At 32.8% G+C, this 18,615-nt stretch overlaps 1 protein-coding gene across 1 annotated transcript in view; it reads left to right on the top strand.

Annotated features, from left to right (window-relative positions):
- The window catches only part of LOC119830458 (glypican-4), a 66,876-nt gene that overhangs the window by 31,272 nt on the left and 16,989 nt on the right, over window positions 1-18,615 (top strand). The window contains exon 2 of the mRNA XM_038353487.1: window positions 9,608-9,760. Coding sequence (XP_038209415.1) covers window positions 9,608-9,760 — 153 coding nt within the window. The remainder of the gene's footprint in view (window positions 1-9,607; window positions 9,761-18,615) is intronic.

Below are 18,615 nucleotides of genomic sequence, written 5' to 3'. Positions count from 1 at the left end.
CTTATATTGAAAATAGACTCCTCCCACTCGACTCCCCGCTACTGCCACAAGAAACGTCACTCTTCTCCTAACAATATAATATATTTATATTTAATACAATACTCAAATAATATATTTTCTAAGAAATTTTATGAGTTACGAACATACTTTAAATGAGCTAGCAATATAACTATTATTATTTTATAATGGTAGAATTGGTTTTATAACTTTCAACGTATTTTTACCTATCGAACATCCATCTATATCTAATAACTTTTTCCAGTACAACGAACTTCATGTTTCTATACTCTGTATTCCCCACATTAAGCTGTATTGTAATGCACCCACTGTGGATTCGCGTTAGTCGAGTGGCGTGCGCATATCATTCCTTATCAATCAGCCACTTCACGGGTTTGTTAAACACTTCCCAGTAATGTATGCAGCCGTACGTAGCGATTGAAAGCTGTTTGAAATTGGAATATTTTAACATTTAAATTGATTCGATCGTATATACTTTTTTTTTTGTTTTTTTTTTTTTTTTTAATAGAAGTTCTTTACAGACAGATTCTGAGAAATAAGATATTTGCTATGTATATATTTCATATAATTCTGTAATTGAAACAATATTAACTCATGCAATTAGAAGATAGACGAGACCGCAGAATAAAGTTATAGTATCATTGAAATTTTCCTTTTAGTCCATACTAGTATTATGAATAGACGTCTTTTTATATTTTATATACCTTTCTATTATTTCAGTAAAATTAAGAAGAGCCCTGGTCTTATTCAAAACTACTAATATCATGCAGTCCTCATAGCTTATAATTCAGATTTTTCTACATAACCGGCTGTGTAAACTTGTTCTGATTATAAAATACTTTAAATCAATACCTAACTGTACAGACCAAAAGCCCGAGCTCTTAGTATCTTCGTATTTTTTCTCTCGATATCGGCAATTTCGGTGGAATGCACGCGGCCGCGTCCGAACGTCTAATTATAAAAGAATCTTACCGTCATTCTTTATTTATCCTCAATCTGGTTTTTGCGAAATAAAAAAGGATTTGCACATGGGAAAAAAGTCCTTTGTAACGTTAACTTAATAGGGAGTGCAGTTTTTGGCGGGATGGCGTTTTTTTATGTTTTTTTAAACGATGTAGTTTATTTAATGTTAATACATTTACAAGATATCGTCTTTTGTTATACGAATGCATTGCAGTAAGAGTTTACTTATCTATGGTATAATTTTGTTTGATTATGTGATAATATGATATTATAAAATTGATTAATTGTTTATAAAATTTCCGAGGTTATGGAGCTAATATTAGAAATGGCAACACAGCAGTAAAATTTTCACCGCAGATTTTATATTCATTTACTCATACCATAGACACATCCGATCATAAAACGCGTCCGTCTGTATGTACTTACTTGCCCGTACGTTGTAACAGACGTGAAGCAGACTCATTATATTTAATATCTAAGTTAAATTTATTTTACAGTTTTACGAAAATATATTTTCTCCAAATATATCGTAATTGTCTAATTTGCTCTTTTGCAGAGTATACGTAACTCGTAAGGATTTTATTTAATCCTGGCGATCATAATCCGGATACAAGGATGAACTCATAAAATTATTGTATTGTAACCGATCCTTGATAAGTGTACAGAATAACAATTTGATTTTTATATTGTTTGAATACAATATGTATATGATATAGAATCGGTTATATACGAACATGAAGCTAATAAAAACGTCTTAAAGTCTTAATTTATCATATATGCTCAAAAAAATTATATTTTTATTTAAATCTACACATTAATTAAATAATTTATAAAGCTGAAGAGTTTCTTTGAACGTGCTAAAAAACTAAAAAAAAAAACCAAAACTACTAAAACTATTAAACCCAGGAACTACTGGACCGATTTCAAACATTCTTTGCCGTTGAATAAGCACGTTATCCCTGAATGCTATCAGGCTACGTATGTACCGCGGGTGAAGCCGGGACGGATCGACACTACTTACAACTCAAGAACGGGTGAACGGATTTTTATGATTTTTGTTTTGATGGATTCGTCACCATCTATGTATCTGTATTGGGATACAAAACGGACACTGTTAAAAATTTGCGCAATTACAAAAAAAAACCTCTACGCAGGCGGAGCAAGGGCGAGTAGCTAGTTTAATATAAATAAACATGTACAGACGCGATAATTTATAATTGTATCGCATGTAAAACTAAATTGCGTGAGTAATAATATTTAAACTTGTGACTTTTCCTACAAGTGTATCTAGTTAAACAATTTTACAAGCGTCAGATGCAATATATCGTCCATTTTATATGCATGCTTCTATCTATAAATATATGAACCATTAAATTTCACGCCAATAATGAATTAAAACATGAATTTGAAATGCAACTAAAATTGGAAAAATAAGTAACTATCCCTCTTACGTGAATTATCTACCTATACTAACATTATAAAGAGGAAACTTTTTTTTTTGTATGTGTGTAGCACAAAAACCGCTGGACCGATTAAAAAAAAATTTTTCACAATTATAAAGCTGAAAGAAAACTTAACTCAGTGACATCAGCTACATATGTTCCACGGGCGGAGGAGGAGAGAACAACTACACAAAAAACTTGTAATAAAAATCGTAGCTTCTCTTATATTTCGATGTAGATTCGTATATATGTACTTTGTACCAAAAAAGCGAATGAATTGAAAAAAAATGACAGATAAAAAATAACATAAAAAAATTGTGTTGTTCATACTCGGAAATTCCAGTCAGGAATTTTTATGCCCGACAGTTGACACGTTGTTTCTTTTTTTTTTTCGTAAAACGTCGCCGTTTACCGATATAAATAATTTATACACTGGCAATAATTTGTCCAAGTGTCATTTCGAATTACTACTGCGTAACCGAGCGTGTCAAGTGTAACATAATCTATAAAAACCAATTACCGGCAAATCCATCGCTTAATAAAATGCAAAGCATTTTTCACAAACACTTTCTATTCTTTTCCTTAATAAATAAGTGATACTTGATGTTGTTAAGATGGTTCAATTTACTTAAATTCGTAATACGTTTATTGTTTTCTCATATGATGAATATATTTGCTTTATAGATTAATTTACGTAAATGTTTATTTTATTTCGATCATATTTGTTGTACTTATGAACCTATTTATATACTTATTGTTTTTTATTAATACGAGTATTAGCTACGTTCTTTATTTATTCTGACAACACATGTCACAGATAAAATAGATACAAAATGTTGCTCTAAAAAATCGATTTAACACCGGAATTCGACCCATAACTAAAACATTTTGATAACTTCATTATGTCCAACCGTAATATTTTTGTCTTCGGGGTGGTCCATAATTACACGTCATTACATTTCCTCTCTCTTTCACACAATAGATTTTAGTAATAGACCTCCCAGAGATGGAGTGAGAGATGAATATTTAGGGAAAGTCACGACACATTATAAGTATTAATGCGAGATACTATAACTGCTAGGCTTCATAATATATCTATCATAACTATGGGCAAATAACAAGCTATACGATAGAATTCTGATCCTTGATTTGTTTGTTTAAACGCACTAATCGCAGGAACTACTGGACCAATTCGATTTGTCCGATCCCTAAATAATATAGTAGTACCAGATAAAATGCACCACAGGCGAAGCTGTGGCGATCGTTAGTACGACTATCATTTGAAAATTATTTGATTGGTATTTAAATAGTGATTAATGGTAACAGAAGGATTTCACCCGGAGAAAGTCCATAAATAAAAGTTTCGCCATGTGGCATTCTACAATGAGCCATAAACTCGTTCTGTTTATAAGATATTTTTTATTCTTCTGCGGCCACTTAGCTTGCCAGATATTTATTGCTTTTAGCACCTGAGGCATATCTCTATATTTCTATTATAATGGCGTCTATAAAAATGATCGAGTGTTATAACTGGATAAATATATTTTTCTTGATTTATCTGTCGGTTTTTCTTTATAAGTTTAATGACACTAGTTTGGTAGTTAATGTCTATTTCACAGAGGTATTTGCGTGGACGTAATAAATGGATATTTAATAAGTAATTTTAACTTTCTCGTGGTCATAATATGTGCATTTTATCACATAATTTTATAAATTCACTAGCTATTTGCCCTTGGAACATACGTATAGCTTACAACACTGAGGGATCGTTTAAATCGGTTCAGTAGTTCCTGAGATTACCTCCTACAACGTTACAGACTCACAAAATCACAAAGTTTATTCTGTATAATATTAGTATGGAAACAGCTGATTGGACGGTTTGTTTTTTTTTTTACAGAAAAAAAAAACTCATCGTTGGGCTTCTTAATCTATGCGGTCTTACAAAATCATGGCGGAAAATGTAATTACGTAAATTCATTTTAAGACTTAAATTTTTCAGAAATATCTATATAGGTGTGATATAATTGTCAATATTAAAAATAATAAAGTTAATGAATCTGCTCTGGTGGTCGTGAACGAATAAATGCTAATGGCTATTTATATATAGCTCATAATTCCGATAAAATGATAGCTTTACAGGTCAGACGATAACTTATAAAATGCCGTTAAGTTAATTTGATAATAGTGTAAAATAACATATCATCAAATCAAAATAAAACAATGTATCATCTTATAACTATGGGTATTTTTGTCATTACAGTCAATACAATTCATATCATATCCGATTTTCTGCTGTTTCTTAGCCCTATTGTTTATATTTCTATACGTTATCTATAGATATGTAATTGAGGTATTCAAATCGAATGCCATTCAATAAAATGTCCATTAATTTGTTAACTGCCGCTTTATTAGGTTTCTTTACAATTAATTACATTAAACACCTACTGTATGAAATAATAGTGCGTCATTATTATCAAAACTCTCTCTTAACACTGTTAAACAAGGTCTAGAAGATATTTATTGTAGTTGGTATTAATAGATATTTCCTATAAAATTATTAACTGTGATGATTTGTGATAGAAATTATCACAAATATATGTATGAACATTCCCTTTTTTCGATTAAAAACCATATAAAAGTGCTGGCAATCAAAATTATTTTTATTTTGTCTCTATTTAGTAGTCCTCTTAAAAAACTGTAAGCATGTATGTATCATAAATACAAAGAGGAAGTTATATATTCACATATAATTATTTACATATTTTGCCAATTATCTTACTATAGCCCATGCTTGCGTCAATATAATTACTACGGATACACCTTATCCCATATACTAAACTAATTATTTTATCAACTATGTTGTTTATATGTAAATTGCATTAAGCCTAGATATGTAGGAGGATAAGTAGGTAGCTAGGTAACATTCCTATGATAGCAGTATGTTGACAAGTCGCCTGTTTTATTTTAATTGAGCACTTGTTAACACATAATTATCGACGCCAGCACTGCAGAACTAATAGTCGCCTTTCAGATATAACCTCAATGAAAAGATATTGTGTTTCTAATTTATGTCTTCGAGGTAACATTTTTTACTAACTCTGCAGTTAGTATTCAAAGAGAGTACACTTAAATCTTATGAAAATCCATTGATGTCGTCAATAAAACTAAGTATAATGAGAAACAACACAAATCTTCATTTGTCAACACAAAATGTTGATTATTTAGCACCTTAGAAGCGGCACTTCAACCGGGGGCGGGAGGAAATTATCAAAGGGAAATATGAAATAAAATTACCCCACTTCGAACGAGGGTGCCTGTCTTCGAGGCGGAATCACTTCTCTACGCTTTTAAATAAATCATTTTTGATTATAAAATGGGTCTGAGTTTGCTGAAGATTTCTTGGTGTTAATATTGCGTTGATTTGTTTGGAGGTTACTGTGATTTTTCTGTTTTTTAAACGTGGATGAAAAACTATAGGAAAATCTTACATATTTCAGACGGACTTAAATAAAATATGTAGGAGAGCTGTTTATAAATTAAAGGCACTGGTTTCTACCGAAGATTATTTCGAAACGAAGATTCAATAACGTATTGGGTTCATTTGTTTCAAATGTTTCTTTAAATAGTTCACGATAAGACGCTTCCGTATGTCATTGCAATAATAAACGGGTCCAATAAGAATGACATGACATTGATTTGATAATGCATACTGACGTGATAGCTAGATTGCTTAATAGTTATAATAGTACCTACCTTTGGAGGCTCGGAGGCCGCAGGCCCAAATCCTTTTCCTTACCCTTCCCTGTCCTTTATTCTTCTCGTCAATTCTTCCTTTATCCCCTTTAAATTTGAAGTCGGCAATCCATTTGTTGAAGCGTAAGGTCTGCAATCGACCTCTCCAAATGTTCATGGGCGGTGGTTGCGCTTACTATCAGGCGACCCATCAGCTCCCTTGCTGACGATGACATAAAAAAAATCTCATAGGACTTTTTAAAGAGCTGGATAAATTTACTGTTTAGTACAGATGAAGTAAGTTTATTAATACTGTCATGAACAATTTATAAAAATGTGCGAAGACATTGTGTTGCAAAGTTTCAGTGTAATACCATTGATATATCAAGGATAAGAATATATTTTGGACCTATCATTCAATCATCATGCTGTCAAGTTAATTTAACATCTGCGAAATAGTGGTGACTCGTTCAAAATGCTTCTTCGGCAACATACAGCGGGTATAAAGTTAAACAGAGTGATTACTGATAGTAGTAGATATATTGTTTTATTGCAGTAGTTTCATGATGTACACTAATATTATAAGGAGGAAATTTGGGTATTTTCCTATTTTTGTTTATTTGTAACGTTTTCACGTAATAACCACTGAAGCGACTTCAAAAATTCTTCCACCATTAGGAAGGTGCAATTTCACTGTGTGATACAGGCTCTGTGTGAATGTACTACAAACGAAGCCGGGGCGATCGACTAGTTATATATAGATACGCAATTGCAGTTCATAAAATGACGATACGAACAGTCGACTTAAAACACCCACGTCTCTCTTGTTTTATTTACATTAAAGTTGTTCGCTCCATGCAGAGATTAAAGGTGCAGTAAATCATACGTGCAAGATTTTGTTTGTTTATTTTATCTAGACAGGAGTGCTTTTATTTTTAATTCTTGGATATTGGAGCAGACGGTGTGCATTTAGATGAAATAATTGTGAAATACGTTTGTATAGGATTAGGAGTTCTTTCTATATTATACATCGATTACCTTACTAGGTTGAAGTAATAAAAATAAAAAATCTACGATTCAAAGTAAATGTTATATAATTTTTTTCCAACTTCCTGTATTTTGCTTCTACAGAATTAATAAAACGCGCATCGAATCGATGGAAATAAAATGTAATTACACTGCGATCCCAAGTCAATAATTTCACTGACATAAATTGTTTTTTTTTAATCTATATTCAACTGTCAAACAGATTTATCTTCTTAAAAATTACACGTATTCTCGCAATGGATGCAAGGAATTTAATATTTCACTTAACGTTACAAGATTATTTATCATACCGATATCACCGCGATAAAGGTAGCAATTAAATAAAGAATTGTCGTCATTAGCATATTATTTAACAGGCGCGTTTTTAACGAGACACTAGTGGAAGTCGTCACATCCCTCGTCGCAAACATTAAAATATCAAAAGGCTGTGGTGTCGCATGTTATCGGACCCTTGCCGGGGGTTGATTGCTGCGGTATAAGGTGCAACCGTGTGGAGATTTCATTGTGAGAGAATTGTTCAGTACGTTCTATATATCTTGAATAGATAATTGGCGTTAATATAAAAGTATTGCAATATATTGTGCATATATTGCAATGCTTTTATATAACCGCCAATTGTTCAGACTTACTGAGATAGCATTTATGTCTGATGTAAAGATATATCTTTAGGAACTTGGAACGAAAATGAATAATAATAATCACTGCATGTTGTGTCAATTATGTATGTATATGTTACATACATATTGTAATAATTATGTCAATTATGTCAATAGAATTCTATCTTTAATTAAAAGATACATACCTTAGTGATTATACAACCTAATTTGCTCTAACAGTCATGAACCAAGATGAAGGAATTGTTTATTAATAAATCGCCAATCGCGTTTGCCTTAGGCAGCGTTTAATTTATATTGACCCCATAATCCCGCTGTACATATTATAATGAACTTAACTGCCCCGTCATAACGGCTATAATGCAATGTTTCATACAAATCTCTGTTATCCTAGTTGGTAGGTAGGAGGCACGTCTAGTTTTACGCGGTGACGCGCATCAATGGCTGTATTAATTGAGATGTGATTGTTCATAAATATAGATAGAGAACTTATGTTTATAAATATTTTATATGTGTATTCTATTCCACATTAGGTTTTCTGTGCTCAAAAAAAAATAAGTTAGAAATACTAGTTTATCTTGAATTATGATTCATTTTGAGTGATTGACTGTAAGCTAAATATATACAAATAAAATAAAACATATCATAGCTAGCACTGTTTTGATAAAATAAAATGAATTTTTTTCAGTTTCATAATAATTACATAAAACATAACAGTGTGTTGTGTATATTCATTATTCAATATTCACTAATCAATACATTCGATAGTGTTTTATTAAAAATCAATAACAATAACATGATGTCACTATTTGATGTCATAACCACATCGAGACTGAAGTAATTTAGTTTGTATCGATCGATCGCTACCTATTGTTGATGAGTAAATAAATTTTGTCTCGTAGTGATGTTCATTTATCGATAAAGCGATTTTTATCGATATTTATTGTGTATAGTAGTTATTTATTGTTCCATAGGGCATTACTTTCTTATGCATTTTATAATGTGCGATTTAGGTGGAAATTATAATCTTTGAGTAAGTTCTTTATAAGCTTGATTTATAAAACGTTATTTGTGACTAACTTTCTCTCAGGAATTCTCATTTGCTCAAAATTGTATATTTTATATTTAGAACAACACTATATCTTGCTAGGGTCGCGACCCTATCGAACTGTACCTTCTATAATCTATGGGGCGAAATAAGTTTAAACATCCGCTGAATGGAGAGTTTATTGCATTACTGAACGACTAGGGTGCGCCAAAGACAACCGTGACGGAATACTAAGTTCGAATTTTGAATTTTATTCATTGCCTTGCCGCGTTTTCTATGATAATGCATATAATAAAGAAAATTTATATTCGTTAATAATGCAGATAAAATATATACATTAAATACATGCATACTTTGTTGTGTGAAACATGATAATGTATTGTATAGTGACCGATCTCTTGTTAGATAAGTAATCAAAACAGAGATATTAACGGTTCAGTCGCTATGCATTTTACGATTGTTGTTGTTAATTTTATGATTTTTATCGAGGTTATACAAGCTTCCAAGTCAAACACGCGAGCAAGGTTACGGAAATAGTACTATAGAATATTTAATTAACATCTACATGCTTTTATAACACCTTACACAGTGATTTAATGTTCAATTCAATGTATTACATACGTCTCGGTTAATATCTTAACACCATCAATAATACTTTTTTGTTAGCCCACGTTGTTTTTTTATTTCCCGCTCATTTAGACCATAACCTTTTTTTTTATTTTTTTTTTATTTAATTATTTCAGACGCGGGAGAATTGTGCGCCAACAAGGGCTGCTGCGGGCCGTCCGCGCGGCCGCGCCTCACGCAGCAAGCAAGGACGCAGTTGGAGGGACAACTGCGCACCGAGCTGACCAAGCTGGCCGATGTGCTGGGCAACAAGGCGAAGAAGTTTGATGGTATGTTTATATGAAACATTTTTTTACGGAGGCACGTTATAATATTTATATATTAAAAATAATTAATGTCTTAATGTAAGAAATAGTTTATCTATTTATTATTTAAATCTATTGTACATGACAAAAGAAAACACACATAAATAATTACATATACCAAGAATTTAGTATAATCGGCGGTTTTATCAATGTGCAGTAATCTCTACCAGGCAACCGCGGGAAAAAAGTAAAAGAGCGAAATATGTATTAAAGTGTTTTCATTTATTTTTTTATACAATAATATAAGTGATATTATTATGATAAACGACGACATTTCATATATAACAGTACATATTTAAAACCTTTATGAAATTAACATGAGCTGTTTTATTGCATCATTCCGTCAAGCCATAAGGAACTGTTAAAATTGCATTTCAAATCTGCCATTCTAAATCTAATAGAAAAACTACCCCTTTCTCGAGTCCCAATCAATCTCGAAGAAGAGAGGGACAGACACACAAGAGTTACTATCGCATTTATAATATTAGTAGGGAATTGTATATGTATAATATCGCTGAATGTTACAAACAGACCATTCACAGTGGGCAGATTGTGGGCAGCAACCTTGACTGCCCGTAAAAGCAATCTAATGTTTGACCCCGCATGTGGCTCAAGCATAAATCTTACAAGCACTCAGATTACCTCATTTCCAAAGCAACTCATGTTTAAAAATTATGCAGTGATTTCGCCCACGATGATGAACTATAGCGGAAAGAATGTTTTAAACGGAACATGGGCATTTACATGTATCTAAACTGGGATATACAAATGGCCTATGAATAAAAATGCATTTCGAGTTCATGGCCTGTGTTGTTTTTGAAATTATGTTTATTTCAGTTTAATTCGTTGTTATTAAGAGGGGTTAATTGTTTGCGTCATAATCACACTAAAATTATAAAAAGGCAACTGTTGTATTTTTGTAGTTCTTAAGTAAAAAGAAAATAAAGTTTCTTTCACCATTATACTGCAACTTCACTGCGTGACATAGGCTGCGGGCGAATCCGGGGCGAACAGCTCGTTTTGTATGTACTTGCTAGCTACAACAGTGTTAATATATCATTTAAATTTTCACGAAATTCGAAATGCAAGTTTTAATATAAATTTACCTACAACGTCGACGCAGTCGTAGCTACCAAAAGAAATGAAACTAGTGGGAAATTAAACAGTACTTGTTGGAGTTGCAATTAAAAATTATTTTCAAGTTAAAATTAAGAGTCAAACGCACTCTGCATTGCAGTTATTTCAAGTGGCGCTTTACGTAAATGTCTCTATTATACTTTTTTATGGATTTTACGTATAATATTTTTTTAAGCCAGGGTTTTGGCATTTAAGAATATTCTAGAAAGTACAGAATTTCAGAGGGGTTGTTGGAATAAAAATTCCCTACAAATGTTGTGCTCATTAACCTTAATTATAGACAAACCATTTCATGAGTTCAGATTCTTCTTATCCAGGTTTGAAGATTTAAAGAAATGCAATAAATGCATATTCGCAGGTTTTTCACATATGATCAATGGAAATAGAGTTTCAATCCGATCACAATTAAATACCGCTATAGAAAAGCTTAGAATTATAATGAACTATAAAACTTTATGCGTTCATTTTCTATTCTTTGTTTGTATTATCCATATAAATAAATACGGATATTAATAGATATTTTCCTCGTGATATAATATAATTGCAATATTTATCTTCAAGCGACCATCTGAGGCTTGTTCATAAACTGTATCGCCATATTTGAACCATCCATGACCTAACCTAACCTCACAATACTCTTTGTTCTTTGCAAACGTATCACAGATAATAAATGCTTATTTAAGATTAATGAAATTGTTATTTAACTGTTATGGTCAAAAAGATCTTGTGCGATGGCGAAATGTTACTGAAAATGTTAGGTTTATAGAGTTAGAATTATTTTAAATCAATTTTTAAATGTGATTATTTTTATTAGGTTATTGTTAAATAAGACAACGAGGAAGAGAGAGCATCAAATGCATTATTTAGTTTTTAAACTTGTAAAGCAATTGTAACTAATATTAGAATGAAATATCAAACAAGACTATTACATACAACATATACAACAAGAAATACAATTCTAAGTTCCTTTGTTATTTAGTTATATTTATATATTATAAAGAATATTAATAAATGAATATATAATACCTTTCAATCCTTAACTCAGTCTAGTTATGTAGATACCACGTGTAATTTACTCGAAATAATCACTTTGTACAGAACAAGTTTTATTCGGTCCGTGGGTTTTATAATTCGTATATTCAATTAATATAATTTATATATTTGCTTTTTTCCCGCGGCTTCGCCTTGCGTAGGTAATGGAATACCTACAGGAATGAGATGATGATACACCGCGATAAAAAGTAGCTTATATCACTCTCTAGCCTTCTTACCATTTTCAAACTATCAACAGACACTAAAATCATATCATAGGAACACTCCGTTACGACGTGATAGAAAGGTACCTACATATAGTAAAAAAAAACACTTTCGCATTTATACAATTACTAGCTGCGCCCCGCGGTTTCGCGTAAGTCCGTATCCCGTAAGAATATCGGGATAAAAAGTTGCCTATGTTATTCCAGTTGTCCAGCTGTCTACGTACCAAATTTCATTGCAATCAGTTCAGTAGTTTTTGCGTGAAAGAGCAACAAACACACACACATCCTTACAAACTTTCGCATTTATAATATTAGTAGGATAAGGATTCTCAAACAATCCATATATTTTTTGTATTTCAAATGATACTTTGTTTGTAGCTTTATATACATTGTTAGTTATAATTATTACAAAAACTGCTAAAATAATTAATTTGACTTTTGGCAATACGAATAAAACATTAGGCAAATTTATATGAATGATTGGACTATAAAAACATAACTGGTATACTTAGTTGATTGATTATTGAAATACGGTTTAGATCTTCTAATCTACTCTAAGTCTCCAATTATTCCTATTATGTATTCATCATCATCAGCCCATATATATTCCCACTGCTGGGACACAGGCCTCCTATGAGGGTTTAGGCCATAATCCACCACGCTGGCCAAGTGCGGGTTGGCAGATGTCGTCGAACTTTTGATTCTTGGACATGCCGGTTTCCTTACGATGTTTTCCTTCACCGTTTTAAGCAGTGGTGATGTTATCCACATCTGCAGATAAATTAAAAAATTAATTTATTTCCTGCACGCTCGCCCGGTCTCGAACCCCGACTTATCGATTTTGAAGTCCGAGGTTCTCACCACTGAGCCACCACTGCTTTATATTATGTATTAACAATGTGTTTTTCAAGTACCTCAGTGAATATGCTAAAACAAACACAATTGCTTTCCTCTTAAACGGCTCGAACATTCCAAAAAACGCGGGACATTATCAAATCCGAGTGTATCTTTTTTTAATTTTTCTTTATTCTAAGTACCATTATTACACCAGCTCTGGGCATACATTCCTCACACGCGTGTGATTTACCGTGGGAGTTGGCTCTAATGAACGGTTGGGTAGTGTCAATATTGTTCCGATAGATGCCACCGTTTTCATACATAAATTGAGCGCTTCTTGTTTGATTTAATTACGATAACCCGTAAATAATTATCGTGATAGTGGAAGCGACTACATAGTATGAAACAAAGACTCTTGCCGCCGTCTGTGTTTGTATGCTTAGATCTTTAAAATTACGCAACAGATCTTAATGGGGTTTTTTAATAGATAGAGTTATTCAAGAGGAAGGTTCATATGTATAAACCATCCATTGAAATACTCCGCATTTAACGCGTGCGAAGACTCGGGTAGAAGCTAGTTTATAATAAATATTAAATCCTAATTTAACCTTGTCTTGTTCTTTTTATAACACCTTTTTAATAAAAATCACAAAACCTAAATAATACATTTCGATTTCAGTTTTTCATGACCCATTTATTTTAAGTGTATAATCCCATAATGAAGAAACTACACCGAGTACACAGGTATTATCTCACACTTATTATAGCGGATTAAGATAAACGCTGATAGCACTTTGAAAGCCATTATTATAGTCTCCTTCCCAAGACTAACACGTGCAATTTGCATCGTAACGACGTACGTGAAAAGAACGTATTAACAGGAGTTCTTTAAAAGAAATGAGCAGTTGGTGTCTGCGACTTTGTAATGTTGGAAAAATCAAGGAAATGCAGGGAGAATTAGTAATTAGGAATTGTATTGTTTATTCTTCTAGAACTTTCACTTTTTATTCTATGGCTGAAGATAGAAATTTGATTTTTATATAACCTATAAATATAAATAAATGAGCTTTTATCCCATTTGATTTCAATACATACAGATTTGATTTAGACAACTTAAATTAAGAAAAAAATTTAAAACATTGGCTACTGCTAACTACACGTAATGTTTTTAGAAATTGACTCTTTGCATTGGATGTGTCGCCGTAAAATTGTACTGTACAGTTTTGAGCAACTGTAACATCGTCAGATTACAATCACGCCATAAGGTCACAAATTTTCCATAGATTAGAATCTCGCGAGTAAGCTGCATTAATATTATTTAGAATCGGCGACTAATCTATGAATAAAGCAACTTTTGTTTTGATTAGAGATTGATGATGAGACCTTCGAATGTTGTTTCCATTTAAATAATAAGCAACTTCTTATTTTTTTCTACTCTCAAACTATCTAATGTATCATCTTCTGTTTTAGAAGTTAGATATCCTGACGGGTATTCTTAAATTTGTCATGGATACATATCAGTTACATAATCTGTAGAATAGAAAGATAATAAATGATAACAGATAGCACAACGCGATAATTAGTAACGCAGATTGTAATGTGGCGTGAAATATAAATCATATTGTGTCGAGAGCGACACTAACGGGGTTAATGGATGTGTTTTGTGTGGTTTGTGTGTGTGAAACACGGAGGATATGAGGCTAGGGCTTTTGCCGCCGCTTCGTACGTAATACTTTAGTGAGATTTTGTTTGGGGTGTGCTTTTTAAAACTTACTATACACCACATTCAATGTTATCATTATCTGTTGATTCAACGACGAAAAAATTAGGATCTTGCCAGCTATCCACTTATTCTTCAGGCATTTTAATTGCATACTACACAATTTTAGAAAAATTTTTTTTTTTAGACCAAGGTAGAGTCCGAATTTCTGATGTATATGCAACTGTTCAAACCTTTGTCTTGGTGTCACAATAACAAAAAAACACGTTGCAAATTATAATTGGAAAGATAGCCGAAAACGAGTTATCAAGACACTGACAAACCAGAAATAAAAAATTCCAAGATTTGATAATACAATAAATGCAATAACATTGCTCGACACACATACCGCGTCTGTCGTCATAACGGTTTGACTTTGTGCTATCTATGATGCAGTTGATATTAATATTTGAGGTTAGACACAGGTTGTCGGTGAATCTTGCTGAACCTTCCTTTATAAGTGGATTATGTTCTGCTTAGAATGACTTGTAATCATGACTTTTGGTCAAGGAAAAAATAAAAATCACACAGTTTTTTTAGTAAAGGATACGATGAGTCACCTTAAATACTTTTATGATGACGAGTGTTTTTTGATTATTATTTTTGTCATTCTTCGAGTAAAAATTATAATGACATGAATTTATATATAGGCAGTCGTCACATAGTAAGTATATTTCCCGGCAGGTGACTTACTGGTATACATTATTGGTCCAATTTAATGTCAACTTAGATTATTATCAGAGATTCAGCCATAACTCTACGATCTTCATAAAAGAAAATCTAAGAAATGCTTTGTCATGTATACGTTATTTCAATAAACTTAAACTCTCCGGCACACATAACTCATTTCGCTCGTAAAGCCGGGAGTTCTGCCTAGTGTTAGTTTACCGAATTCTAAATTTATCCACCCACGTGCACTGCGATGTAGAGATAGCGACCATCTGTTTCGGTTTGATCTTTCACACGGATTGTAATGCTGGCTTAAGGTACGTTAATATTGTGAGTGCGAAAGTTACACCCGTTTTAATGTTTCAGATTATTGCTAGGTATGTTCGTTATTCGTTGATAGATTAATGATAATACGAGGGTGTGGTAAACTAATCTAGAATTTCAACTGTTTTCAATAATTCTCTATAATTCCATGCTACTGGCATAGAAACTGCTTTCCGAACCGGTGGTAAATGTTCGGGTATAGATTTCGTTGATAGAAATTACGCTTCTTCTGATTCAGTGTTTTGAATTGATTTTTCATTGCATAAAATTACTCTTTGCAAAAACAAAAAAAAAATTTCGTTTACATCGGTAATTAGTCTAATCAGCAAGCCTTTCTCACGGGGTTGGCGATCGCTTTTTACCAACAATTTTCCGTGTGCACTTTTGTTGCTGTGAAATCCGCGAACATACATAATACATGTGGCCGGCCTCTGCGATTAATTGCGAAGTCGAGACTGGGCGCCAAACCAAATACGGCGCGTCTGTCAAGAAGACCAGGGCTACTAAACTTATGGTCTGACGCGTCTCAGACCGTGATTTCCAGCTAACCGCACAGATTTATTAGGAACAGTGTTTTTTATTGGGTCTACGGGTAGCGTGGAATGAACTAAGCCTATACCCATAGTATTCCAGTAGTGAGAGCTCAATATGGGTTAGACTTGCTGTAGTGTCTTTGTTAACTTTGTTTGGTCTATTTAAGAAATGTTTAAAGGCTCCTCCGGATGGTCGTAGAATCCTGTTAGATGTTTTGTAAAGAAAAGTTGTGTACTGTAAACTGAAACTTCCTTATTACCTTACTTACACTATTCAGACGTGTTGGTAAAGCGTCCTTGCCAGATAGCCTTTTGATGTATTTTTGTTTAAACAAACTATCGGCTATTATAAGAGGCAATTGAGCACATATTATTTTATTGCCACATGAGATGTCCCCTAATGGGTTGACAGCCCCTGAATCAATATTAGCAAAGACAGTTCACATGTAGAAAGTACAAGATAATTAAATTGAGTGAAAACATTTCGGCCCCTCAAAATGGAAGCTTGGTACAACCTAATTTGTAAAGATGCAATGCTATTTCATTACCATACGAGCTGTTGCCGCTTTGACAATCGGTCATTATAATAATTAATTCTGAAAGCTTCGTAAAGAACGCTGCGAACCGGATTTTGGGTGTGTTTTACTTGCAATTTATCGGAATTGATCAACTCATTAATTTGCATATCTAAATTAGCGGGCGCGATAAAAAATTACTGAAATATAACTATACCCACAGCATTAAGTGGAGTTTTTGTGGCATTCTTTGTCTCCAATTGAATACCAAGAAGATGAAGGGAATATTAGAATGCTCACCCCATTGATTAAGTCACGTATTTATTAAAATAATCAATGGGTCATGGATTGATGAATATAGGAAAGTTTATACATTCAGAATGCAGAACATTATACACAGTATTCCAGTTTTTTCTGAATAATCTTGAAAGAAATTAAATTTAATGACACTGTCGTTAAAGAGCAATCGAAGAATCGATAAAAGTTTTCAAGGATCACATCTAACTTAATGACATCTTCAAACAAAAAGTCAATGAAACGTGAATGCGAAAACCAACTTTAAAGCGCAAAACCATTGCACCCCATACATCATAGAGCTCATACTATTTTATTAACAAAGAGTCAACGTACCGCAGAAGTCTGAAGACGTGTCAAAAGATCTCACGGACTCAAGAACCGTGTCACAAAGAATTATCACCGTAGGTACACTTGCCAGAGATGTTTGTTCAACTCATAACTGCACTGTAATAATTCTTTTCCTTCTCCGTCGCATCGTTCAAAGACCTAATTGCGAGCGGCCGTACATGGCAACTTGACTCGAAAGTTATTCAGCCGGCGAGAAAACTGAACCATTAATTGACCGGACACAATCTCTGATAATGATCGATTATTGCACCGTTCCTATATTTCCTGACTTGGCCATTCTGGAATGTACTAGACCTTTTGTGTTCGCCAATATTGGCGTATTTAGGACGTTCGATAAATGTTTGTAAATATTTGATATGTGTAAGACAGTATTTACGAGCATCAGAGTATGTACCAACCTGTCAGTTGTTTTGAAATTTCGTGGTTCTGTGTATAGTTAGATTGGTTATGTTAAAGGTTTGTAGCGACTTTTATTAGTTCTGTCAAGTTCTTTATAACGCTCGTATAGTCCGTAGGTTTCTTTCGCAGTCTCCCTAGGCTCCGGCCGTTTGGTCTCTGCCGGAGTTCCTCACACTCACCGCTGCAAAGCGAGATACTCGAGACGATAATTAAAACACACTTTTGATGTTGTTACGACCGCATAATGCAATCATTGAAAAAATGGTAACATACGTTATTTGCATGATATGAAGTGAATATTCCATAATTATAATATCCTATCGTTGTGTTTCTATTATTAAGTTGCATTGGTTTGTATTATTTTGTCTGATTACGTAATTTGGAAAACAGAAAAGAATACACTGAAGTATTTTCGTCCTGAATTCAAGATATGCCTAGGTTATATATTAATTACATATCCGCTTAATAATTGCAATCGTTATATATGCAAGTAATTAATAACGTATTTAGTTCCTTAAATGTTAGATAATAATATTATATTATGTTCAACCACCTATTGACATAATAAATTCCAATATTAAATAAGTTTATAAATATACATATGATTTTACATATATTAAACATTAGTTTCCCCACCGCTTTGTCCACGAAATCAAAATAAAGATACAGGTAAAATAAAGATAAATAGTCTCAGGGTATACTCCGCAGAGTTCCAGTTCCCATGGAATATCACGGATAAAAG

The sequence above is a fragment of the Zerene cesonia genome, chromosome 11, assembly GCF_012273895.1.
Source record: "Zerene cesonia ecotype Mississippi chromosome 11, Zerene_cesonia_1.1, whole genome shotgun sequence".
In the NCBI taxonomy this organism is placed as follows: domain Eukaryota; kingdom Metazoa; phylum Arthropoda; class Insecta; order Lepidoptera; family Pieridae; genus Zerene; species Zerene cesonia.
This window is presented reverse-complemented; position numbering and strand designations above follow the sequence as displayed.